This window comes from Prinia subflava, chromosome 4, assembly GCF_021018805.1.
Source record: "Prinia subflava isolate CZ2003 ecotype Zambia chromosome 4, Cam_Psub_1.2, whole genome shotgun sequence".
Lineage (NCBI taxonomy): Eukaryota > Metazoa > Chordata > Aves > Passeriformes > Cisticolidae > Prinia > Prinia subflava.
In genome coordinates this window covers 34,135,680-34,163,444 of record NC_086250.1, presented here as the reverse complement: position 1 = coordinate 34,163,444, position 27,765 = coordinate 34,135,680, and the positions used below count along the sequence as shown (strand labels likewise).

At 38.1% G+C, this 27,765-nt stretch overlaps 1 protein-coding gene across 3 annotated transcripts in view; it reads left to right on the top strand.

Annotated features, from left to right (window-relative positions):
- The window catches only part of ACSS3 (acyl-CoA synthetase short chain family member 3), a 78,838-nt gene that overhangs the window by 23,796 nt on the left and 27,277 nt on the right, over positions 1-27,765 (top strand). For all 3 annotated transcript variants that reach the window (XM_063396408.1, XM_063396409.1, XM_063396406.1), the window contains 3 exons: positions 2,635-2,786; positions 7,496-7,599; positions 25,192-25,287. In XM_063396408.1, coding sequence (XP_063252478.1) covers positions 2,635-2,786; positions 7,496-7,599; positions 25,192-25,287 — 352 coding nt within the window. The remainder of the gene's footprint in view (positions 1-2,634; positions 2,787-7,495; positions 7,600-25,191; positions 25,288-27,765) is intronic.

Sequence of the window (27,765 nt, the reverse complement as noted above, 5' to 3'; positions counted from 1 at the left end):
GGTTTTGGGGTCTAAAATTAATTTGCACCGTCTCAGATATGGATTTGCTTATGTGTTAGAATCTGATTATTAGGGAGATTAATTAAGGTGCAAACAAGACCATATGCCAAAGTCAGTAGTATGGATTTTATTTATCAATAAATGTGAGGTAGAGAGAGAGATAGAAAGAAATATGAAAAAGAGGAGGGGGAACAGAAGGACAGACAGATTAATGGGAAAGTTAGTCACCACCCCTGTGGATCCAGTGATCTAGTGGCGTCCTGTTGGTCCTCTTCTCCGGGTCTTCTCTATGGTGGGGGTCCCATGAAACATAGAATTCAGTGGGTGTTAATATACATTCGGGTGTACATGGGAATGCCCAAGCATCTCCCCTATGAGGGTGTTTTACACTGTCTTGTGCAGCAGAATCTGAATCTCTTGCAAAACTTTCAGTCACTTGCAGTCCTCTGGTAAAAGGCCTGAGGAATGAGTCTGGGGACCTTTGGGGGTCTTTGATGGTTTATGACCCCTTCTAAGACATGAAAGCCACCTCTCACATGGTTGTCCCATGGTGGTGGATGTTCACTCGCTCTGTCTTATGTGGACCAGGGGTTTTGCCATCACACTCCCAAAAACCCCTCCTCCCTCTTGGATGCATTCTTCTTTCCCATCCCTGTTCACTTGTCCTTAGACCTGAGGTAACTGGACAGTAGTGCCACCTTTATCTTACCTCAAGTTCCCTGTCAGGTGGCTGAACTCATTCCGAATTCCCACTCGGAGACATACTCGGAGGGATGGACTTTGGTGGTCACAGATGAGCTGCTTTGCACGTTTTGCTACAGTGGACAAAGTCCTTCAGTGATCTTAAAAATGTTTGAGCCATTAACCATTCAGTCTGACACATTATGTCCATTTTTGTTTTTGCATTTGCTAAACTCTGAACAGCTTCCAAGACACTTGGGAAGTTTTTCTGCAGAATCAGTAAGAATATTTTACACCTGTGTGAGATATTTTTTTCCTAAATGAATATCTTATTCTCTGGGTTTTATTCCCTATCAACTGTCAGGTGAATTTTCTCCTCTTTTTACTGTTTATGTTTTATTTGGTTAGTGATGTGGGCTTGAACTCTTAACCAGGTGCCTACAGATCTGCAGGTATAGTGAACATTACAGGGAGAGAGCATCAGCTTGAACAAACAGGTTCATGAACAAATACTGATGAACACATGAAAGTTGTGATGAAAAAGTCTACTAGGGTGATGCTTCAAGCTAGTCTGCTGAAAGACTTTTCTTTGGGTATTGTGTGTTATCTGACAGGAAAAATGACTCACTTTTTCAGCAAGCATCATTTTGCATTTCCTTTTTGTAATTAAGGATAGGCTAATTGCAAAAAGAGGGGTTTTGGTGCTGATTATACTATTCTCTGCTACTTGGGCTAGGAACTGTTCTTTTTCATTTATTTTCTCTCCATTTGTTTCCCACTGCCTGCTTAATCCTTTTTAAAAATGACTTTTCAATTGTGCATTTTATTTTGTCTTTTTTAAAAAATCTTTTATGGTGCTCCTCTTTTTGAGAATGTCTCTCACCAGGAGCAGTATCTCACCATAGGGCTGCAAAATCACTGGTACATATCCAGCCTTGGCTGTTCTGTGTTCTTTGAACCTGGTTAATGGTTCACTAGTGCTCTTGCTAGTGTTGAGGCCCAGCTGGATGCAGTAGGAAGAGTCTGTGGCTCTTGTCTTGCATGCTCTGTCAAAGTTCATCTTTTAAGTGTGGCCTTTCCAGTGAAAAGGTTATGGTGACACCTGTGGAGCTAAAACTCATTCTGTGTTAACATCACTTCTTAGTTTCAGAATATATATGAAGCAGTTCATGCACCGAGGTAATTTCACATACAGTAAGATTGTGGCTGTATGATTCTGTGCTAACTGCTTTTTGTATTTTCAACACCACAGAAAAGTATTCTTGATTTTTTTTTTTAATTAGGATTACTTACCACTGAACAATTTGTCATAAATGATTACTTCTATTTACAATTCTATTGACTAGGCCCCTTAGCTCAAGAAAAACCCAACCCCAAACCAGACCACAGTCTGGTAGTACACTAAAACAGAATAGAAGCCCTTCAGGATCTCTCTAGGCTTCATGTAGGGTAGCATGAAAGTTCCAAAAAGCCAGCTGTAAGCAGCTAAGTGGGAATTTTTCCAGATTTGAGAAAAAGTTCTAGGTAAGAAAAAGCTATCTATGCTGGGAATATAGCTGCAGTGCCACTGTGTCCAGAGACTCCTTGTTTGGAGGGAATGTAGGTTTTTTCTGAACTGCATCTCAGGGTAGATATAGACACGTCTCTCTCTGCTGCCAGTGCAATAACATATTTTTGTGTCCGTCTTCTCATTTGCATATCCATTTGTCCTAATTTTCTAAGTAGTAACTAGTATGTGCTGTGTTCATGTAAGGGATGGTTCCCAAATCGAATTTATTTCTACAAGTGAATACACTCACAGTATTATTATTTTTAACAAAGCCTCCTTTGAAGTCTTACTTGAAATTACTTCTGTTGCTGTGCTATCACTACTGTTACGTGTTCAAGCCTTGAACTGTCAAGGAATTATGAGGTATTTTTATCTTGTGACATTTTAAATTATTCTCTCCATAGGGGAAGCCTGTGGGAACGCCAGATGCTGGTGCCTATTTCCGTGTGCTAGCAGAGCATGAAGTAGTTGCCTTCTTTACTTCACCAACTGCAATTAGAGCAATCCGTCAGCAGGACCCTGAGGCAGCCTTGGGGAAGCAGTACTCGCTGAAAAGGTGAAGTAAGGATACACTGGAAGCAGTTTTTTCCAGAAACGGGCTGCATGAACTAAGAATAACAGGCTAACTGGGATTTTGCCCACCTCTGTAGAGTACCATTTTAATCTATTCTTGAAAATTGAGATGTACACTTATTTGACTGTAAATTTCTGCTGATAATTTTGAGGAGATGAAAGCTATTAAAAAGTCTGACTCTAATGTTAAGAGCTTTTACTGAGTTAAAATCCCTCTGCCATCTTTTACTTTCCTGCCTCTGTAATACAGTCTTAGATTATGTCATCCCATACTGTTTTTCCACATGACCTCTCATTTTGTGAAGTGCACAGGATCTTTAGTGTTCGTTTAATCAGAACTAGTCAATGTTTCAGTTGCTTGCCCAAAACTTTGTTTTGTTTGTGATTAAGTGTCCAAAGAGCTATTTGCTGTCTTGTACTGCTTTCAAAGTGTTTATCACTATACTATCAGCATGCTTCAAAGTCTTGACTGAGTTCATCCTCATAAATCCCCTGTGAGGTGAGAGAGTGGTATTATCTGTATTTTGCAGATGTGAAGCTGAGGCACAGAGAGATTAAGGTCAAAGTTTTCTGTTAGTTTTGAATATCTAGTCTGAGCCACTGAAATACCTCTGTTTCAAAGATTGAAGTATCATGTGGTTAAAATGTGGTACTAGCATTATTTTATGAAATGCTTCTCACAGGAACTTGGAACTGTGAGTGTTTAATACTTCTACAGACCAAGTTTCTGTATGTTATGGTAAACATTCTAAAAATGAAAAATATGTGGGTTTGGACCACATCTAATCTTGAAGTTAAGTGATTTGCTCAGCAACAAACAGGGACTGTGTCAGACTGTATAGGCAGTATTCAGTCACAAGAACATCTATTATCACCCTTGTTCAAAGAGAAGGGGAATGCAGTTTCATTAGACTTTCACATTCTTAATTGCTCAGGAAAGTTTATTATTAGTAAGCTGGATTTATTCCTGAGGTATTCATTACACGTTTATCATTACTTTCTTCCATCTGTTTTGACTGCTATCATCAATCCTTACTCCTTCTTGAAATAAGAAACAAGCTCATTTGAGACACTAATGCGCTATTGTCCTATGACGTTTATTGACAAGCATGTGGTTCAGACACTAGAAAATTTAATTGCTGTTCCTTGGCATTTCTTAGGCAATTACTTTGTCTTGGGAGTATTCATTTAATGGGAAATCTGCTAACCCACTCTGTAAGTTGTCATATTCTCTGGTCAAATGAGAATTCTAGATAAGAGTCTCCTTGAAGTATCAGTTACCACAGATGTAGAGAGGTATTTCATCATTCCTATTCAGTCATATCAAATGAGCTTCTTCAGTTGTCTGCAGTTCAGTTGTCTCATAATTCACTCAGCTTTGGAGCATGTCGTTCAGTGGGATGTGATGTCTCTTTACTAAACCCTCTAATGCAGCATTTAATATCTAGTAGGCACAGTTGTTAAGAAAGTCTATTAGGTAATTAAAATTTTCATGCCAGGAAAATACTTGGGTTTGGGTGTCACTTGGATAGACTTTTTTGTTCAAGGTCAAGTGAATTCTCTCTGATTCAGTTTGAAAGCAGTCTTACTTTTAGTTCATTTACTTGATCTGTGATGCTTTCTTCTTTGTTACGTGGTGAAGGATCTCTGAAATGTCTTTCTGCTACATACACTAAAACGGATCTTTACTTTAGAGACTGCATCCAGTAATGCAGTCCTGAAAGAGGTTTCCACTCTGGCGCATTTTTTTTCTGAAAAGTTCTGCTAAATAAATGGTAAAAGTCAATGTCACTTTAAAAAAATCATGTTAAAAGATAGTTACTGATAAAGAGAAGAGGTGGTAGGCAATGCCAGCTGCCATACATAAGGGAGTATTTGATATACATGAGTAAACTGAATTATAAGCAAACTTGTGTTCTTTTGAAATGATGTAAGGTAAATAAATTTCTGTTAAGAACTGAGTTTGTGGCATCACTGGCCTCTGCACAAAATTATATTTGAAATTTCCAAAGGTTCTAGTGTGTATGCTTTAAATTCCTTGTCTATTAGAGCCAAATCTTGAAATTTCTTTGCTTTTGACACAAAGTGTCACCTATGTCTTAAACACAGCTCATGCTTAACAGTAAACCAGATATTTAGTTTTAGTACCGCAGGTCAAAAGCCCTGTTCAGCCATGTATTTATAAAGATTTAAAGACAGCTCTTGATAACATCCAGTGCTGCTGAGCATTGCTGCCTGTTGTGTTCAAAAAACAAGTAACATCCAAATTCCATGAGCTTCATCTACCTAAACATATTCTATTCAGCTCTTTGAATCCATTCTCCTCTTCAGAAGGTAGCTCCATAATACCAAGCCATTAACTCTTCCCATATTTGGAATCGCACTTCATCCTATATTTGACGTAATTGTTGTGATCTGGGTTGTTCTAATTTCCAAACTATTGACAAGTAATGTTTTTGCATGAAATGGGGCGACAACTCAGCAGTTTACATTAACGTACAAGTAATAATTTGCCATTTGTGTCCCATAGTCTGCTTTGCTTACTTGACTTTTGCTCGGTTGAGACTGTTCTGCAATTTTATATCAAGAGCATTTAGAGATTCTAGGTTTTTCATCTGATACCGGATAATAATGGACTTTAGAAAGAAATATGAGACTACATAAAAACTGTGCAGAAATAATGAATATAAAATAGATAAGAAACTTCCATTATCTGTCTTGTGGTGCGGGGACAAAAGGATGTGAAATTAAAGTAGCAAATTCAAAACATTGGAAGGAAATATTTTCTCATAGAATTGACATTTCACACATGCTGCTAAGAGGATATGTGATTAAGACCAGAAGTACGTAATGCAATTCTTCCTGCTGCTCCCTACTCGGTGCTGCTGTTGATCATACATAGCCCTTCCTGGTGGAGTTGTGAATTGTGCTTATGAAAAGCCTTTGTGGAGCTGAGCTGCAGTTGTGTTCTGTGTCTCCCATGACTCTGTCATCAAAACCTTCAATGCTTGGATTCTTATATTCAAGTTGAAATTTGTTCAGGGAGGGAAATGAACAAACACATCAATGGAGAAAAATCAGAAGATATGAAAATACTTTTTTAAAATTTTACATGTTTAACTAAATAAACAACCATATATATGTGTGTGTATGTATGTATGTATGTGCCTTAAAAATTAGTAAGAATTCTTTATTTCCAGTTAATGTTAAAAGGTGCAAATGAACCTACATTGCTGTATTTTTAGGAAAAAAAGTCTTATCTAATATCATGCAGATAAAGTTTTTCTTTGCCAGAAACCACTCCTCGCATTTCAAACTGGTGTGTGCACTCCAGAATTTAAAAACAAAATTCTTCCACAATCTTTTAATTTGGAAAAGTGAATCTCAGATTATTACCCATGTGAACATTTAAGCTATTGGGAAATAGTTTGGAGATGTGGTTTCTTCTGTACTTGGAGTGACACCAAAACGTATGTGCTGTGTTGAACAATATTTATTGCTTCAGGACCATTAGGAACATTGATCTGTCCCCTATATGTCAGGTGATATTTGAAGCCCATTCTGCTGGACTCCTATATAAGGCCTAAAAGCTTGAATGTGCTGAATTTCATGTTAGGAATGCAGATTTTCAGAACAGCTGAGGACATTTATTTAACAGACAGGCTTTAAGACCTTACTTCTCAATTAACTGCATTGCAGGGATAGATGATTGCAATAACAGGTGGACTGACATGCTTTGAAATTTTAAGTGGGCTTTAAAAATTTTTTTTCAGTGGGACATTTCATAGCTGTTTTCATCCCTTGTTTTGCTATACTGTTTAAGAGGAGAAAATAATTCCATAGTTCATATGCTTAGACTTGTGGCACTTTGCTCTGATACTCTTTTTGGTGCTTTTGTGCTTTAAGTTTCCTAAAGAGTGAATTTTTCTTCTTGTCACAACATAAAGTTGATCTTGAGCCTGCAGATTATTAAATCTGATTATTAAGGTTGGCAAGTCAAAAGAGAGGAATTTTCCTTTTGGCTCAGGGGATAACAAGATATCTTAACTTTTCCCTAAGTCTGATATGTTTGTGGTGTTCATCTAATTGGCTTTCTGGATTTCATTTCCATGGAAAGACAAAAGTTGCAGTCTTTCTAAATCAAATGCCACCGAAGTGAAAAATGTGTCATGCCTGCCATATCTAAGAATTCTCTCCTTTTGTGGCCACAAGTCTACTGGTTTTACAAAATCAGTGCAGTTTGTGTGCACTTTTGAAGGACAAGAGTGAAGTCCTGTGTTCAGCAGTTGTCTTCATGCAAAATGCACTTAAAGTGAAACAAAATGTCAGTGACATGCATCTGACTGTGAGAGATTGTACTGCAAAGCTAACGAAGATATTTACCCAGTTACTTACTCTGTACAGTGCATTTAATTATTTTTTACTTCAACTGACAGTTGCTTACTTCTGGTCTCTCAAGATCTTTACATTCAGAAAATAAAGTTTCTTTTACATGATAAAGTATTAAGTAGCTCAAATTAATACTGCAAATATTCTACTTGTTACTTTGTAGGAAAGAGAATACAAAAAGTAAAAATACTCCTTTGTCTTTTTCCTTGATCTGGAACAGTGGCCAGAGACATCTGTTGTATTCATTATCTTGTTTTCCTTTCCACATCCAGATCAAGATACAGACTTTATTTTTATTTAAAGGTTCAGAACGATGTTTGTAGCTGGTGAGCACTGTGATGTGGACACGCTAGAATGGTCAAAAAGAGTCTTCAGGGTACCTGTCTTGGACCACTGGTGGCAAACTGGTGAGTGGTTTAAAATACTCTTTTTAAAATACAGTGAGGAGAGTATTTTCAGGCTTGTTTCCTGAGTCTGAAGGTAAAATTGTTTTCTATTTCCATGAACATTTAAATAAATGTAAAGAAAAAGAAATTCAAGCAGGAAGAATGTTTTTTGGAAGTGGTCTGAAAAGTGACTTCAGGGTATTTTTAGAACAACAAGACATTTGTAAAATTTATATAAAAAGGAAAGTATTTTCTGGTATCCATGTTTAAGTTTATACCAGTATTTTTACAGGTGTGTTTTTATGTTGTTTGCATGTGTGACTGTTGTATGACAGAATGTTTGCTATTTAAGGCTTAAACCTGTTTTTTGCATATATAATTTGTGTAATTAAAAACAAAGGATCTGCTGCATAGAGTAGACTCCTTGGTCTTTAATACTGTTCTGTGTGGATGTAATCCACAGTGATTATTTTAGAGTATTTCCCATTTGTTTCACTGCAATGAAGGAATCAGAGTACCAATCTATGTGTAACCTTGCAAAAGTCCTAGTTGAATCCTGAATTAAGACTTGATCAAATGTATCTCCTTATAGCTGTGGATTCATATATCTTTAAATTTCACTATTAGAAGATTAAATTTGGATTTTGCTTCTTATACACATTATTGCTGATTAAACATTGGAAATGTATTACAAAAGCTCCCTCCTTCCTTCTCTTCTTTGCTCCCTTTCAAGAAATACCTCTTGATTTGAGATGTGTGGTCTCTTTCTTTATAAAGAAAAACCTTCTGAGGTTTCTCTCACATGCTCTCACATCACTCTTCTCTGGCCACAAGTACAAATATGCAATAACTTTTTTTTTTCATTTTTGAATATGTTATCACATATTACCATGTTACTACCATTTCTAATTGGCATAGCCGTGACCAGCAGCACATCCATCTTTGGAGCTGCCAGGGATTGGCTCTGCCAGACATGAAGGAAGCTTCTGAGGTTCTCCCAAGATCTATGGAATAGAAGATAGATCTATGGATAGAAGCTGTGGAAGATCAGAGTGGAAGTGAGAATTTGTTCTGTTCATCTATATATTATGCATTTAAATCAGTTGAGGAGTCTTAAGATGCATTGTTTTTATTTAAAAAATCCAAACCACAATCTTAGATAAATACTGAAAAAGTCCTGGAAGATAATAGTGTAATTTGTTATTTAATCTGGATTTAATGTGATTAATACAAGGCAAAAGACCTCAATTTTGTTCAGTTCTCTATGATCCTAATGTCTGTAGGCAAGCCTGAATGATGCAGAATGAGAAATTAACTGAAAAAGGCTAAAAGATCAAATAATGTCTTTGACGAATTGCTGAACTGTCAATAATCAATGTTACTGTATGTAATTTTGCACGTTTTTATCTGTCTGTGCACATATACAGCTATATATTACAAATAAAATTGCCATAGCTTTTGCATATATTCATGCAAAAGTTTCATGTTACAGTGTTCTTTCAGATGTATCTCAAGTATATAAATATCAATGAGACATCTTCAGCATATGGATATAATGGAACTTGCACTGTGTAGAGGTAAGACTGTGTTTTAGACATTTTTTGAAGTAGAGCAAGACTCAGCTCAGAGTACAGTGTGTTTCTTGATTTGTATATTCATGGCATGCTCTTAAATTGTACCATGACTTAATGAACTAAGGGCATTTCAAATACGTTGTTTGAGAGCATTTAATGATTTGATTAGAATGAAGACCCAAATGATTTGTGTGGAAATGTGAGGTGTTGAATGAAAACGAGGCCTTCAGCCTGAATGAAAAAAATTACTAAGTTCCTATCAAAGAACTGTATTTCGAGGGATAAGGAAGTGAGAATCACGGAGTCATTAGGTTGATGAGGACCTCCTGAGCTCATTTAGTTGTCCCCCTTCTGAAGCAGGGCTAGAGGGAGTGTTGCCCAGGATCTTGTCCAGTTTTGAGTATCTCCATGGGTAGGGATTCTCTGGCCAGCCTGTGCCAGTGTTTGACTGCCCTCACTGTAAACGCATATATTTTGGGCTCAGATGGAATATCCTGGTTTTAGTTTGTGCCTGTTGCCTCTTGTTCTGTGAGTGAGCATCACTGAGAAGTCTGGCTAACACTTCTTCAATGTGTGTAAATACTGGATGCCTCCCAAGCAGGCTTACAGGGGTGCCTTCTGTAGAAGCTGCCAGAAGCTTCCTTCATGTCTGGCAGAGCCAATCCCTGGCAGCTCCAAAGATGGATGTGCTGCTGGTCACGGCTATGCCAATTAGAAATGGTGGTAACCTGGTAATATGTGATAACATATTCAAAAATGAAAAAAAAAAGTTATTGCATAATTGTACTTGTGGCCAGAGAAGAGTGATGTGAGAGCATGTGAGAGAAACAGCTCTGCAGATACCAGGGTCAGTGCAGAAGGTGGGGGAGGAGGCGCTCCAGGTGCTGGAGCTGAGATTCCCCTGCAGTCCATGGTGCAGACCATGGTGAGGCAGCTGTGTCCCTGCAGCCCATGGGGATGCAGAGATCCACCTGCAGCCCATGAAGGAGACCCACTCCATAGCCAGTGGGTGCCTAAGAGGAAGTTTTGACCCTGTGGGAGGCTCATGCTGGATCAGGCTCCTGGCAGGAACCTGTGGATCCATGGAGCGAGGAGCCAATGCTGGAGCAGGTTTCCTGGTAGCACTTGCTACTTTGACCCTTTCCAGCAGCTCCTTGTCTTTCTTGAACTTTGGAGAATTGAACACAAGATGCCAGATGTGGCCTCACTAGGGCTGAGCAGAGGGGCAAGATCACCTCGCTGAACCTTCTGGTCACATTCTTCCCTTTGCACCCTGGGGTGCCACTGACCGCCCTGGCTGTAAGGTCGCTGTGGGCTCATGGTCACCTTGTCATCTACCAAGACTCCCGGGTCCAGGAGCACAGCAGCCATTGCCACAGGTGAAAGCAGTCTTCCCTTCTCTTCACTGTCCTCTTCTCTAGCAGAATACAAAATGTATCCCATTAACTGTGAAAAAACAAGGAGTTCTCTCCCATTCATCCTTGTCTGTTGCTTGTCAAAATGTTGAAAGTGGATTTCTGTGCTGGAAGAGCCATTTCATCCAAACAGTATTGGATTTCAGTATGAGAGGTTAAGGGTGTATGTACTGAATGTAAAATATTTTACAGAGTGAGTAAGTGACTGTTTACTTCATTAGAAAAATGCAAGGTTAGTGACTGATGGCAGAATAAAGACCCACAGATTCAGAAATAACAATTTAATTAACTATCTCCAAAATAAAAAAGTGGCATACTAAAAACAGAATAAAAAATCCTAATCACTTCTGTCAGGAGGAAGTTGAGACTATTAGCTGTGCTACACAGAAGTAGTAAGTTTTTAAAATGCATCTTTTTTATAACAAAATTATATTTTTTTGCCATTTGATTGCAAGTGAAGTTATAAATTGCTGTTTTGTTATACCTCAGATTGAAAGTTTCTGTCTTCTATGTATGAAAATGCTTTTGACCTTTGCTAGTCTGACAAATTGGTACTTATTCCCTAAGCTGATATATATCTGCATTCTTCCAAAACAAGAGTGTTGCAAAACTGAGACATTCTGGCATCTTAATTTTGCCTGAAAACTGTAGATCTTACTTAAGCAGTTCTGTTAGCTCTTTCAGCTGAAGCTAAAGCAGAAGATGGAGGAGGAGGAGAAGTATCAGGGTAAATAGTGTTTCTTGCATAATGGGGTAATTTCTATTCCCTTGTTAATGACCGAGGGAGGTAAGGAAAAGTTTTGTAGAGATGAGAAGTGACTGAGTCATCATTTGGAGATGGAAATGAGTATGAGTTTAGGGAAACAAAAGGCTAACAAAAGTATTATAAAACAGGAGTGTTAACCACTTCCTTCTTCAGATTCAGTGCAATATCTTCAAAGCTCTTGTCCCCTTTGCCATAATATATAACTAGAAATAAAGTAATATGGACAGAAAAATCTGGATTTCTTTCATTTGTTTTTGAAAGATTTATGGAGTGTATTTGAAATCACTGTGAAAGGAAACAGTACTTTGAAACAGAAGAAAGCTTCTGTTGAGGGACTTCAAAGCAGCTACACCTGGAAAAGCTGATTGCTTAAAACTGCTTTATGTCAGTACACCTTCATCAATAACACTCATTTTAAATGTTAATGTTTGTGTTACAAGTATAGTAAGCACATCTTCCAAACTGTGAAATATAAGTCAAAGGATCAATGAGTGGCAAGGAGGATTTCAGACAGTAAGGACTGGGAAGAACTTGCTGTTTTCTTTGGAGATAGGGCAATGGATGAAGGAATGTTATTTTCTGATCCTCTGATCTTATGCTCAGCTGTACCTGGAGAGAGGAGAGTTTTGTTCAGGTTTGTGCAGGTGTTAAGTTTTTGCTTATTTATACAAATTGACACTTTTCACTTCAATAGCAATTTTCATCTTCAAAGTTGTTGTGCAAACACAAGCAATTAATACTTTTAACAACTCTGTGAAGTAAGTACAGCTATTCCAGTATTGCAGACTTTAAACAGAGAAAGACAAGTGTCCTGCCCCAAGCTATCCAGTAAGCCTTAAATTCAGTGTCAGAAAACAGATTTTTTTTTCCTGAGAGATAATTTTTCTGGTCTTATTTACATATGTTTTTTGATATTTTTTTCTGAATGGGAACTGGAATGCACATTTTGGACCTTGTTTTCTCTCTTTCTCTGTAGTTACGTTTTAAGGCAATGATATAGTTGCTCTGTTTTAGTATTCCAGGTAATTAAATTACAAGGAGCCTTGCTAAATTTATTTCAAGTAGCCTAAAAAGTATTTGGGTTGTATCTGCTGTGTGACTACCCTCATTCTGAGGGAAGGGCCTCAATATACAAAATGTGAGCTTGGCTAACTTTGATTTTGGAGCTAGCTAGAAAAAAAGGAAACAGCCAGGAGGTTGTGATGAGCTGTGGAAGCAGAAGGCTCTGAAAGTTTGTGTTAAACATCTTCAGCTGCTTTCACGTTAGCTAAAAAATGAAACTCTGCCACATCACTTTTGACATCTTGAGAAAACAGTAAGTCAGATTTCCATTTCTTCATAATAAGTGTAGGATATAAAGAGGTTTTTTTCTCTTGATATTTTTAAATAAAAACGTTTTGAGACTGTGTCTTTGAGGATGTATAGGAAAATTCAGATGAAACAGAACTGAAGCTGAAAATTCAGTGATAAAATATGACTTGCATAAAATCTCAGCCAAGAGACATGTTTCCATAGAACGTTTTAGTTGTGTACTATGGAAATGAAAGTTACAGAGTGTGCAAGTGTAGTAGGTTCAAACTGGAGATATCTACTATTTCCTGAGTATCCGCTCACTAGCAGGCAAAAGTATCAAACGATTGTGTACATTTTCTGTTTTCATAGAAATAGGCTGCCTTATCCAGTAAGTAAGTGTCTGCAGCAGGCATTGGGACAAAAATCAAATGGTGTTTGATACATTATGGCTGCTGACAAAAAAGGTTATAGTATGTGCACATTGTGTTGGATATTCTGAGATAGTGTGACAAAATTTTCTGGTAGGAATTCTCCATGTTCTGTAATATAATTAATAATGTAGTCTATCACTTTTAAAATTATTCTTTATCTGCATCTTACCTCTAAAACATGCAAATGCTATGTTGGTAATATTTTTATTAGAACGTACTGTCATTAGGTAATTAAACATAGTGGTTTAATAATGGCTATACAGATCTTTTATGAGGACTATATAAACAATACAAATGTATCATTGAATTCAGTGTAAAAGAATATGAATCATGGATAAGTGCATTCAGACGAATATATTTCAGGACTGCTTATGAGACAATCATGTATGGGAGTTATTAATGTGATCTCCAAGCAGCATGACGTGGTCCCCAGACTTGAGTTTCCAATTGTGTTTCCTTGGCAACGTTGTGCAGAATCTCCTTTATATGAGTATCTAGAAAGATGGATTTTGCAACTGAATTGTTAGCTAATCTTTTCAGGTTTGCACTAAAGAACTGCCCTTTAGGTGAATTAGATGTTCAGGCTAGACCTCCATCTCCTTTTTGTCAGTTGGATTCCACATTTTGTTCTTCAGTCATCTTCCACTTCGCCCCAGTCAAAAGTGCAGATCAGTCCAGTGATTTTGTTCAATGTTATGAAATTCTCAGACCTGAAGGCAGTGGGAAAGGTAAACTAAAAAAAGGATGGCTGTTTAATTTGCAACAAAGAGTAAATTCTTGGCTTTTTTTTTTTTTTTTGAAGTGGCAGATACTCAGTTCTGGAGTTACAGGGACCAGGAATCTGAAGTTGCAATGAAGGAGATGAAACAAATTTCTTCCAAAGTCCAGGTGACTGGTTTAGGTTATCAGGGGCCTTAGTGGACACAGTTCATGCTTGTTAAAGATATGTGCATCCTGTCAAGACTCAGATCATATTTTTTTAGTTAAAGCTGATACCCTGCAAACAATTCTACTGAAGTGGGAATTACTTGGCAGAAACTTCTGCTGCTCTGCAGCCCTGATTTACTGAGTCCCCCTAAAGTTATTTACTAGATAACTGAATTTATAACAGGCATTCATGATATTTTTCATGTCTCCCACTGGAGACTTGCATTCTGTCCTTTAATGGTATGAAAAATATAGATTGTTTTAGCCATTGTTTGCTGTTTGCACATGTGGACTGTGTATCATTAGTAGCAGTAGCTTGTCATTCCTACAATGTCCTCTTAGGACATCCAATTCAAATAGGTTTTTGGCTGCCCTTATTGTTGGAGAGAGAGGAAGAGGGTTTTTAGTGGCCATGGACATTGCCAAGGCAGAGACTGACCTTTCAGTTCTGCATGGTTTTCTCATTCTTGGACATCAAAGAGGTCTGGATTATATACATATTCTCTAATGAATGAATCATTACAGCTTCATAGATTTATTGTGGCATTTGGTGCTGTTCACTGTCATTCACATTTCACAAAGTGTCTTTTCTCCAAAAACATCTTTAATTTGAGGGTTGTTTCAGATGTGCATTTCACATGGCTTTCAGTTGTCTGATGCATTTTGGGAAATGTATCCCCATGCTGGGCCAGGAGTGTTGTGTCTTGGGAAAAAAAAAGATATATTTCTATTTTTATGTATAGAATTTATTACAGTTTGAGCATGGTTAAGCCATTAAATGTACTATGTCCTTCTAATAAAGAAAAAAAAAAAAGGCATGCATCTCTCTACTTCACCTTTCTATGAAGGTTCTCTTTTCCTCATGGCTCTCTTTTTTCCCCACTGGTCAGGTCCTCCTCTGTTTTGGTACAAATTTATTGTTAGCTGTCCCACTGCTAGACTGCCTCATTTGTGCTGACATTCTCTAATTTAGAACTGATAAAAAGTGTATATTAAGCTTTTCTGTTCCCATTTGACTTCAGTTTCTCAGTGCTTATTAATCCTAATCTTTTCTGATTGTCTTTCCACATGCAGTCAGGGACATACATTAATATGGATGAAGTATAAATGTTTTCCTCCTTAAAATTTTATTGATGTGGTTTAGATGATTGAAAATAAAAGAACTGTAAAGCAGTCCTAAGTTTGAAGTTGAGCTATGGGCAATATTTAGTGTGCGCTGAATATTTAGTTTGCATTTAGGCAAATGAAGAAGATGAGGGGGCACATTTAGGAATGGATATGTTAAAATAGAGTAGTGCAGTCTCATCTTTCTGAAGGAGATGAGCTGTGACAGCACCTCCAGTTTGTATGAGTGTGTCATGGTTGCGGGGGAGGTGAATTTTTCCAGGGGGATGTGGGCAGTCCAATCAGTGATCAGCTTTTCTGCTGGCACCTGGATTGGTCACTCAGAGGTTTGGACACGCCTCTGAGGACACAAAGAGTTAAAAGCAGGACCCCAAGGGGGTTGGGCCTCTTTTTGGATCCCGGTTTCAGCAGAGAGACGTGTCAGGCCTCCTTCCCCTGCCCAGCCACGAGGCTGGGTGGGGGAGGGGAAAACACGTGGTCGGGCTCAGGTAAGCCGGAGCCCCGGGGGGGAGAAGAGAGTGGACAGGACTGGAACTGAGCTGCCCCGTCCAGGATGGAGGGGTGGAAAACTGTGGAAGTGCCTTCTGTGTGTGCTCACCCCCCTTCCCCCCCAAACTCCGGGAGAAGGTGCCGAGCCACGTGGGGGTTGCAGAGCCTGGGAGTACCTGAGCCTGCACCCTGCCGGGAGATAGAAACTGTTAACCTTTGCTTGGCAGAAAGAAACTTTTCTTAGACATTGATTCTCATGACTGGTGGTTTCGGAGAGAGGGAAGCGGCCTGGGACCGAGATGATAAAGCATGATTGGAAGGAACCCGATGGAAGAATGAGAGGAGTAGCCTTCTGAGCTGGACTTCTCTTGCATAATGTCAGCCATAGATTGAACTTAAGTCTCTTTTGAACATAAACTGCATTTTGGGTGGATGCAGCTGCCCTTGCTTTTGCTACAGTGACTGGCACTTGAAGAGTGGAGCGAGCAGAGAAAAGAGGGGGAGGGTGAGGTGGCGCCCTCTGCCCTCAGGGCAGACCTGCTCCTGGAACCCCGGCCCCTGGGTAAAAAGGGGAGAGCTCAGCATGCAAGTATCCTTAAAAAGCCCTGTATGTAGTTTTGGCCTATGAGACAGCGGTGAGAGCGCTGGACATGGGAAAAAGAGAGTGTCACCTTAGCAGACTTCTCCGGGCGGTGCCACGGGTGACATGGGAACACATAAGGAGTAGACCTGTGTGTTCTGGAGAACAGTCTGTGGTGCCAGAGAGACTCCTCTCTCCCTTGCTGAATTGAAGATTAGTTTGTTTTTGAGTGGTGATTGTTTGATCTAAAACCCAAAGGTTGGTCTGTGAAGAGTGATGTGTGGGGAGGTAGAAACTGGGAGAAGAAATGTTCTAAGAAGTTTTTATTTCTGTCTCTGTGTGTGTTTAAGAGTATTTCTGTCCCTGTTCTTATGTAATGTAATAAAGTTTTGGTGGTTTTTTTTTGTTTTCAAGATTTAAGCCTGCTCTGCTCTGTTCCTGATCACATCCCACAGTAGCTGTTGGGGAAAAAAAAAATATATATTCATGGGTGCATTAACATCTGGCCAGTGCCAACCCATGACAGAGTGTGAAGATGTTACAGTTGTTCTCTTTCTTGTCACATGGCAACTGCTTTTATATGTTGCTCAGAGTGAGGGTAGAAAAAGATTGCATTTAAGATACTAGATCCTGATGAGGATACCTGAAATGCACAAAAGTAATTTTACCTGTCTTTTCCATCCTGTCCACAGTATTACTGTGCATGCAAGGTATTTGGATTCCTCAAAAAAATTAAATGGTAAACAGTTAGGACTGAGATGTGTAATTACTTCTAAAATTCTCCATTTATCTCTTAGTATTTCATCATGTATCTATTATGATGTCATAGTAGGATGAAAATAATTTGAAATTTATTTTGTCTGAAAATATAATTTGATGCATCGCCTGACTTAATGCATCTTTAAACACGTCATCTAACATCTTCCAAATACAACCAAAAAGTTTTCTGTTCTCTAATCTTGGCTGTCATTTTGGTATAGGCAACTTATAAGATGTACATACATTATAATAGCATATATAATATTTGGAGGCAAAGGACCCTGGTGTACTTACAAAATGAGTACTGCTCTGGTACTAAATAAACATCTGGTGCTTTATTGCTGGCTTGCCAGTTAGTGATAACCAATTATTTTCTGCTTTGGTTTTAATATTTGTCATGGCCCACAAACCCTTAACTAAACTAAGTGGGCCTTCCAGGTATATTTTGTATGTTTATTTTGGAGATTTCATTTAAATGTGCTTTGAAATCTTAAGAGACCTTGTGTATATGTATAATACCAACCCGCACAGTTTGTAAGTACATTCTGTGGCTGGATAATTATGAAAGTGAGCCTTGGATGAATTTTAATGGATTTGGGGGGTTGATTTTGTTTTCAAATAATTGAATTGAATACAGGAATAGAACTGTTATATTAGAAGTCTTTGGCCTTCACAACTGTAATATGTATTCACGGTAATAGATGCATTATGACTACAAGCGCTTTAAAGCATTTAAAAAATATTAAAAGAATTGCTGGTTTCTCTTCAGACCTTCAATTTTAAGAACAAGCATGGAAATGCAGGCACTTTCAGAGAATACATTACTTTATAAACAAAATGGATTTCTGTTATGAGAAATGTACTGCAGTTTTTCTAATACCTTTAGCTTATTTTGTCACCTTTTTTTTCTCATGTGTCCACGAATCTTAGTCACATTTTAAAAAATACGGCTTCATTTTCTATTTATATCTCTTTTCCGTGTTTTTTGAGTGAAGTTTCTACTTTACAGTTTCTGAGTAGAGAAATTAAGCAGTTAAGAAGAGCTTTTTTAAGGTTCTGTGTACAATTTAACCAAGGTCGAATTTAATTTAACTTGGGTGTGAAGAATAGGTGAAAAACTGTTGTTTTTCCCTGGGTCTTACAGTTAACTTCTAGAGGTTTTCTGTTGTGTTTTATAGAGTGCTAGTGAGATGAAAAAACATATTTTCAAGCTACCTCAAGATAAAAAATTCTTCTGATCTTCTGCCAAATGAATGTAACCTAAATTATAAGCAGCCTGATGGACGAGGTCATGCTTTAGATGTGAGAATCTCTCTAAATAACATTTCAGCAAGAAAGACTTAACTGAAATTCTTTCCAGTTATTTACTGCATATTCTTTACCTTAGCTTTATATAAGTTTGTAAGGAGTTGAAAAACTCCTTGTAAAGCAAGTGTGAAAATCTGGATTACAAATCACCAAACTTGCATAGCTCACGTAAAAGTTGATACTTCTTGAAGTTTTTGCTGAGCTAGATCCCTGCTACTCACCATATTTTGTTATTCTGTCTGCACCTGATATTTATTGTGTTGATGCTGCATGTGCTTAATTCACAAGAGGAATAATTGAGAATGTAGTCAAATGGAGGAAAAATAAATTATAATTACAGTCAGTGTTTAAGAATTTTTCTGCTGCATGTCACAGTCCTCAGAAGCAAGGAGTGAAATGAGATACCAAGCAACACATGAAAGAGTTTTTGAAGTTTTGCTACTAGCCAGCAAAATCTTTTATCATTTAGGATGACAGACTGTCTTTAATTTAATCTAATTGTGTTTTATGTATGAGCTGGATTTAATTTCATACTTCTTTCTGACACTTGATAAAACTGAATCAGGGTATCCTTAAGAATTTACAGTTCTTCAGATCCTTCAGTCCTTGCTGTCTTTTTGTGGGTCTTCTCACTTTCTTGTTATATTTTGCTGTAGTACCATGCTAAATATATTACTAAATGAGAATTTCAGTAAATATAAGTTCTTTCATTAAATTTTACTTCATTTGATGACAAGCTTAAATAAAATGAAGAGGAAATGAGTAAAATGGATGGGGAAGTTCAGAATATAATTATCATAGCTCTGAAAATATTTTTCAGTAACCTTTACTCTTAGAATGTGGTAAAAATCGTGACATAGCAATATATACTAACAATGGGGCTGCAGCAGTGCTGTGGATTTTTCTGGCAGCATCACAGATTACATTGTATTGGGATTATCCAAACTGTCTTTATCTGTGCTCTGTAGTGCTCTGGGATAATAGTGGCCAGGTGTCATCTCCTTGTTTTAGTGTTGATGGATAATTAGCATCAGATTGTTTAAAATTGTTAAAACTTAAATTCCCAGCCATGTGTACTTATTCTTTTAACATATTAATAATATAACCATAACTTGTCATGCACCATCCTGGTGTAGATCTCTTCCAGGGAAGCAGTAAAGAAAGCAGCTTGCCAGACTTATACAATGGATACTTCTGAGGCCTTGCTGCAGGTACAGCCGAGCTGTGCTGTGCAGAGGCTAAAGCAATTATCTGAAATTTTCTTCCAACATCAGTAAACATAAGACTGAACTGGTGCTTGGGCTACCATCCTGCAGCATGACTATCTAGACACAATTTGTCAGGGTTAACAGTGCTAAATGCAAGCTGTGAGTGAGGCTCCTTACTGCTACTGCAGTTAGAGACTTAGAAGCTCGCTTGGCATTTAGCATAAAGGACTGACTGGGAAACTGACTTGTCTCCTGTGTGCAGTTGTATGCTGAAGGATGAAGGAAATGAGATCTGTGTGAATACTTGATGATCTGGCCCCTGAATCTTCAGGGCATTGCCAGTGATACTATTTCTGTGATGTGTTTGATTCAGTTTTATTTTAAGGAAGCAGATTTTGAGTCCTGTAATTCATTGGGTACTGTCATTTTCTGTTCCAGACTGCCCAGTAGTTGTTGCCATACTAGAAAGCATTTTGCTGTAAATTTATTGAATTCTTCATTTGCCCTTTCTGGCATAATTAAAATGACCAGTGTGTGGAGGGAGCATATGGAAGGAGTCTCTTCAGAGGTACATTCTTGTGATGTGAATGGACTTGTAATGAGTTGCTGTCGAAGCTTTCCAGTTTCACAGACCCTACTTTCTATTCTATCAGTACAGTCTTCTGCTGTAGTAATTCCTTTAATTCCCCACAACAAAAGTGACAGCCTTGCCAGAAGAATGGCTCAAAACAGCACAGCCACAGTGAGAATTTTGTATATTATATTTATTGCATTCATTAATATGGTAATGTATGACAGTTGCTCCTTTTTCTTCTTTCATTCTCCTGCTATATAACAACTTCCTACCTCTTTAGTATGCTTTTAATGTCCCTCCATTGCATCACTAGAAATTCAAAGCAGGCAGCTTTACATTACCCACTTTGTGTAACCCAACGTCAAATATTAATGTCAAAATGCAGTGTGGTTTGCCTAAGTATTTCCTACCAAAAAAAGCCAATATTTCAGCAGCATGGCAGTCTATTATGTTGAGGAATATGAGACATGGTCTAGAAATTATAATGTATCAGTAATGTAAGTGGCACAGAGTAAGTGGTAGATTTTCATCGTGAAAGTTCTGAGTTATTTCAAAACTGTTTATTTTGATTGAACTTGACTGTTGACTGTGAATGAGCAAGAGATTTTTGAGTGCAAAAGCTACTAGCTGCTGCTTTGCATAATTTGGCAGAGCACAGCTTCTGCAAGCCAGGCAGATGGGTAGGTGGAAGCTTTCTGATTAATAAAGTCAGGCATACACTTACAGACTCCCCTAGCTACTCATAGGAGAGTGCACTTTGTATCTGGATCAGCAGCACCCTCTCTGGCATGAGAATTGTTTTCCAAGGTGCAAATGCAAAAAAAATGCATGTATCAGACTATTCATTAGCTGTCCAATTTATTCTGGATATTTCAATAAAATTAAAGTAGCTTTATAATAATATCACTCACTTACTGGTAGAGTGGGATAAAACAAAGAAGGTTACATCTGTGATTATTGAGAACTATTTGTTTACATTGAAAAGAAGGAGTATAAGGAGAGACTAGAACAGCCTTGATTTTAAGGCCATGTCTCAGTAACTCTGTCTTCTCTGTCTCAGTGTTTTTCCTTATTCTCAAAGGTATACCATACTGTTTTCATTATAACTCAGAGCAGATGTTGAATACATTTACCAGACTAGTTGTGAAACATTGTTCTTCCAGTATAAAACATTGCTCTTCAAATAGCTGTTTTATTGTCACATCATAAGGTGTTATGCAGTAAGGAAATTGGTTTTATGATCTGGCTGTCCCTGAAAATCCTTCCACAGCTGGAGGGGAAGCTGACTTGGTAGCTTAGCAAGTGGACATTTAATGTGCAAATGCTTGCAAAAGAGACTGCAAGACAGACCTACTGTTTTGTTCTTTGCATTAAAAATATGGGAGTTCCTAAAGTCTTCAGCATTGGAAATCTGTCTAGGTGTGGTGCATGAATTTCAGGGTATATACTATCAGCTATATACTCAGCTATAAACAAATGAATGTCAGGTAAGGATGCCTGTTTGTATATGCAGAAACCTGATTTAAGGGATTGGTGGAATACAAGGTACACTTGACAGGTGTTATCCTTGTTCAGACTGTTACTGTTTCAACTTTTCAGACCTGAATTTTGTAACCTGTACATAGATCCTGACTTGAATTGTAACGAAACTAACCTTAATTGAAACCAAAGATTCATAAGCAACTTTATTTATTGGAAATCTATAATAAAGGGCCACACAGTATTTGTATTACACATAATTGTTGAGGAAAATAACTCTTCCATATTTAAAATCTTGTGCTCATGTGAACAGTGGTAATTTCTTTTAGGAGGATTCTGAATTGAATTCCCCTTTCAACTCAGACTGTTTTCTTGGTGATTAAAAAGCTGTCCTAGGAAGTGGCTGTTGTTTCCTAATGGGTTTGGAAATTTGATATTTCAATCCAGCATCCTCTTTGAAAGATATATGTTGATTTCCCAAGAAATGTACAGCACAAAGCTTGACACTGTCCTTTGACAGTACTCCTTTGTGATTCTACATTGAAAGGGAATCTAGCATTCAGGAACAGTAAACCTAACACAAAGAGCAGATGCTTTTGGGATTCCCTCTCTGAATTATTATCTGATCCAAGTACCAAAGCCCCTGTATTTATTTTCGTGTATATAAAATGTCTTACTGGCTTAGAGATTAGAGCACTGGGTAAATATAAAAATTATATATCCAATGATAAATGAAAAGACAATAGAAGAAAGAGCAACAATTATGAAGACTTTCTTAAAAAGTTTTAGAACTTGTGATTCTCCAGAATAAATGGACTTTTATTCAGGTTTAGTGACTGTTGTCCAGAAAGCAGGTAAAAAACCAGAGGAGCTAGTACAAATGAAGTTTCCTTTCAAGTTTCTGTTGATTTCATTAGCAGTGTACTAGAGAGTCAGTCAAACCCAAACTAATTTTCAGGAATTCTTCCTCTCCCCTTAGGGTCTTTGGATTGAGACTGTTAGTGAGAAATGCTTGTCAATTCCCAGTCCACACCAATGTTACTGGTACGTCAGGCTAACAGGGGTGTTGTATTCCCTGTCTCTCAGTAGCAAACCTAATTCCTATGTTTTGGCGACAGGAGACTATTTTTCTTGCCTGATCTGTTGCTGTATGTTTTGTAGCTCTCACTGTGCAATATGTAAAGCAATGCGTACACCATGCTATCACTTCTCCTAACACAGTCAAAAAAGAAACTGCCCATTCTACTGTTTCTTCCAAATCACTGTTCCTTCTGTTTCAAGTAAAAGAGGAAAATCCTTCACTATAAATACTGTGCAGAAAATAAAGCTCCAAAACTCTTGAATACATTTTGTTTTCTACAACTTCTCAGTGTGATCACGGGGGGTATGGTAGATAATTTTGATATTGTGTCACTGCTGTAACTATAGCCTGGGTGTTCTGTGTGTCAGAAGAAAAAATTCCCCCACGACTGTACAGGGAGTTTGCATTAAGAAGAAGATGGAACAGGGAAAGATTAGGAAACAGCAAAGCAAACTTTGTTTGCCTGTCTTTATTAGCATACAGGGTTGATAATTTTTGTTCTGTGTCCCACAGTGGTATTTAGACCCTAGTTTAGCTGTGCTGTAAATGCTAAACTTTCAGCTACTTACTAATACCTGCTGAAAAAACACTACAAGAATTTATTTGGTTTTGTTCTTGTTCTTGCTTCTTTGAGCACTTAAACAGTCACATAACAACTTCTGAAGTGGCAGATGAATGCTATGGAGGTTGAAAAAATTCACAGTAAAAATTACTTTAATTTCCGGATGCAAGGATACTGAAAACAGGTTTGAACATACTGATCACATATACATATACATCTCCAGCTGTAGACAAACCTGCTTTGTTTGCTGAGTGGCATGGACTATGAATTCCAGACCAAGTGACCTGAGACATCATCAGAATGATAAAGTCGTGTTTTTAAAGTGAAGTCTTATCCTGTGTTCCTGCTAATATTTAAAACCACCTACACTTTGTTTTCTGTAGCTCAGAGTTACAGCAGCTTTTCAAAGTAATTTCTGTAGATTGTTTCCCTAGAGGGGAAGAGTGAAGAGCAACTGGGCTTTTTTCAGTCTTAAACTCTCTGTTGTATGACTAGATAGTACTTATTCTTCTTCTGTGATAACAACTCTGGTAGTATAAAAACGTTATGTGAAATTAAGTATTTTAAGAAAGAGAGGAAGGTGAGGATGGAAGGATTTCTAGCTGCCTAATTGTGGGGATATTTAGGAAGGTGTCAGCGTTACTGGAAAGCATTGATGGCAACTTTCTGACAAAAGTAGTGGAGGATCTCATGAGGAGTGGTATGCTCCTCAGCCTTATATTAACAAGTAGATAATGAATGCCATGTTGAGGAAGGGAAGGTTGATGGCAGCCTTGGCTGTAGTGACCATTGTAGAATTCAGTAGAGGGAAAGGATGAAACAGGGCAGCAAGACTGTAATTATGGAGTTCAGGAGAGCTAACTTTAACCTCTGAAGGTCTTCTTGAAAGAATCCTGTGGGAACAATCCTGCAGTGAAGAGGGTTTCAAGGGAACTGATTGATATACAAGGATCACTTCCTCCTGGCTCAATGATGCATCCTGATGAACAAGAAATCAGACAAAGGGGGAAGAGATCTATGTGGATAAATTAAGAGCTCCTGTCATTAGTGTGACCAGGAAATACACAGGAGATGGAATACACAGGCCACTTGGAATAATATAGAGAGGTTGTCAGAGTAAGTAGAAATGAGACAAGAAATTTAAAAAAGAACAAGTGCTGAATTCTGCACCTGGGATGGGGCAACCCTGGGTGTACAGGCTGGAGAATAAGAGGCTGGAAATCAGTGCCATGGAAAGAGACCTGAGGGTTCTCGTCAATGGCAAGTTGAATGTGAGTCAGCAGTGCCCTGGCAGCCAGGAGGGACAACCCTGTCCTGGGGTGCATCAGGCACAGCATGGCCAGCCGGGCAAGGGAGGGGATTGTCCTCTCTGCTCTGCTCTGGGGCAGCCTCACCTTGAGTGTTGGGGGCAGCTTTGAGTGCCACAATATAAAAAGGATAAAGCTATTGGAAAGTGTCCCAAAAAGGGCTACAAAGATGGTGAAGGGCCTTGAGGAGAAGCTGTGCAGAGCAGCTGAGGTTGCTTGGTCTGTTCAGCTTGGAGGAGACTGTCGTGAGACATCACTGTGGCCTTCAACTTCCTCACAAGGGGAAGTGGAAGGGCAGGTACCAATCTCTTCCCTCTCATGACCAGTGACAGGATTCAAGGGAATGCCATGAAGCTGAGCCTAGGGAGGTTTAGATTGGATATTAGGAGAAGATTCTGCATCCAGAGGTTGATTGGGCACTGGATCAGGCTCCCCAGGGTAGTGGTCACAGCACCCAGTATGACAGAGCTCGAGAAGTGTTTGGACAATGCTGTCAGGCACATGGTGTTATTCCTTGGGTGTCCTCTGCAGGGCCAGGAGTTAGACTTCAATGATATATGGGAGTCCCTTCCAACTCAGCATATTCTATGTTTTTGTGAATTCTAAATCTTCTGTTGTTTGTCTAGATTTTTTTTTTAATCTTGATGTGCTGAGCATCAAAAAACTTAGAACTAGTAAATACTGAATGGAACCAAAATCAGCCTTAACTTGACAATATGTGTGTTCTCTTAATAGAATCTGGTTCTGCAATTACGGCTTCCTGCATTGGTTTGGGAAACTCTGTAACACCTCCACCTGGACAGGCAGGAAAACCAGTGCCAGGATATAATGGTAAGACTGTGCTAAAAATGTTACTAGGAAAGGACATTGCTTATATTCCTGAGTATGTGCTCCTTTATTGTCATATCTTGTAACAGAAGCAAATTACAGTCTTACTAAGATATTTTCCTCCTTCCTGCTTTTTTGGGTGTTGCGGAATGTGATTGTGAATAAAAAAAATTCAGAGTTATCTTCAAGAAAATCCATCAACTACTTTTGCCTTTATTATATGAAAAAGCTAGCACATGCTTTCACATCTTACTCATCTATACTTCTGCATGCACTTCTACACAACTTGAGAGAGTTGGTAAGCAAACCATTTTTCAGTACCTGTGGACCATTTTTATTTCCAGCCAGAAGAAATGGTAGGCTATTGACCAGCACAAAAACGATGAGCACTCATTGTCTGGAAGGTATTTGCATGTAGGGTGCAGCTACAGGATTAAGAATGCAAAAGTATTTTAGTACCTGGGAACCCTGATTTTTAGCACAATTTTCAAGAATTACTTGAAATCTGAAAAAAATTAAAGATCAAGTGGTCTTCAGGAAAAGTTCTCACATCGTTGGTGAGAAAGATCTAAGCTGTTATTTTCTTTTAATACATGTAAGTGATGGTGAGCATTAAAAAAACCCCACAAATATTACGGCTTGAAGACGAGCAATAGCTTAAAAACAACATTAAAAAAAATCCATGAAGTTTCTCCAGATTTCTAAGTAGGAAAGAGTGAAAGAATGTAATTCCATCACACATTATCAGGTGATAGTCAGGACTAAGAAGAAATACGAGTAGCAAGAATATAAAAATTTCTGATGAGTATTTTGGAACATTGGGACTAGTGTAAGTAAAGAACTTCTTCAAAGAGAATGATGGAAATGTCTTTAGCATACCTTATAAAGGAAAAAAAAAAATAAGCACTGAATTTCACTAAAGAATTATGGAATAATTTTACTTCTTTCAGTGTTTGACCAAATATGTCCTGTAATGCAGCTACTCACAAACTAGTGAGTTTTTAAAATTACTCTGTGTTGGCCTCTGTCTTGCTGTCATCCACTTCTGCTTGATGTTGTTTTCCTGCTGTTACTATATTTATTAGAGGGGATCCTTATGCCAATTAGAAGATACTGTGGTTTTAGTTTATACATACAACTCTTAATGGCTGCTAAAGGCATGCTGCAATATAAATAGAAAGCTGCAAGATCTACTTCTTTAAAAAAAACACATACAAATTTTTTGCTATTAGATATTGCTAAAAGTTTGTTGCTGATTTTTAAGAACAAAGGGAATAAATGTTACGATGTCAAAGTGCAGTGGCACAAATTGCATTTAAAAGTGAGTAATTATACTATATTAATTTCTAGGTTTGTTGCCTTAAATCAGACATTATACTGTGCTTTTCCCTTGATCTACTAGAACATTTGCAGATAATTTCAGTGTATTTTCAGACTGAAACCAGCCCCACATTTTGAAGAAACAAGTCGGTTCTTCAGTAATTCAGGAGTGAGAAGCAGAGTATCTCACTTCCCTAAAATTTTCTACATTGAAATACACAGCTTGCAAGAAGAAGAATAAATAGTAGGATTGGTACCTTGATGAGACGGTTACAATAAAGTGATTAGATTTTACTTAGTATCATAAAAATAGGAGAGAAAACACTGACAGTTACACAAGCTGGTCTTTGTAAAACTGGCCTTGTGTACTTGCTTGTGTCTGTGTGCTGAGCCATTGCTTCCAGCAGGCTCCAGTTACTTTAAAATTACCATCATCTTCGAAGGAGTAGCTTCAGCCAGAAGTAGTAAATTACAGATGTTGGTCTTCTTTGAAGAAATAGGATATATTACTCATATAAGTTTTAGCAGAAGTCTGTCATCTGCTTTTCCCCATTTCCTCTGGAACTTTGTAATACAGAATGTAAGATTATTTGTAGAGATTTAGATACAGCTGAACATTGCTTTCATTGCTTGGACAGGCTTCAAAAATCATGTAATCCTTGTCAGCCCAACCTGTCAAAATCTTCCCTCCCTGTTTTTCTATGGTTTAGTTGCTTCACCTTATGTAATTATATTATCATAGGCCAAGCTGGTATCTGTCATTCCTTTCTTACGCCCACACCTTTAGATGGAATGGATGGTTGTAGTAGCTTCATTTCCCAGATAACTGCACATAAGAGGCTATTTCAGATGATTTCCTCAGAAATCTCAGTATTGGGATATGATGCTTTCACTGAAGGTGGGGAACCAGTGTAATCCTGGGAAAAAGCTTCATTTGGCAAGTCTGGATTCTGTCCTGTACTTTGAGCATTACTCTGCTATGCAGCTTTGGGTAGTTCAGGAGTTACTTGATCTCTTTGTACTAGACTACAATGAACCTTGATAGCTGAAGGATATTTTTCTGAGACTCCTGAGAGCCTTTGAAAACCAGATGTACTTATTTACTGCTAGTGGTATTTCTCACGTAAACTGGGTTAGACTTCAACCATCTTGATTGTTATT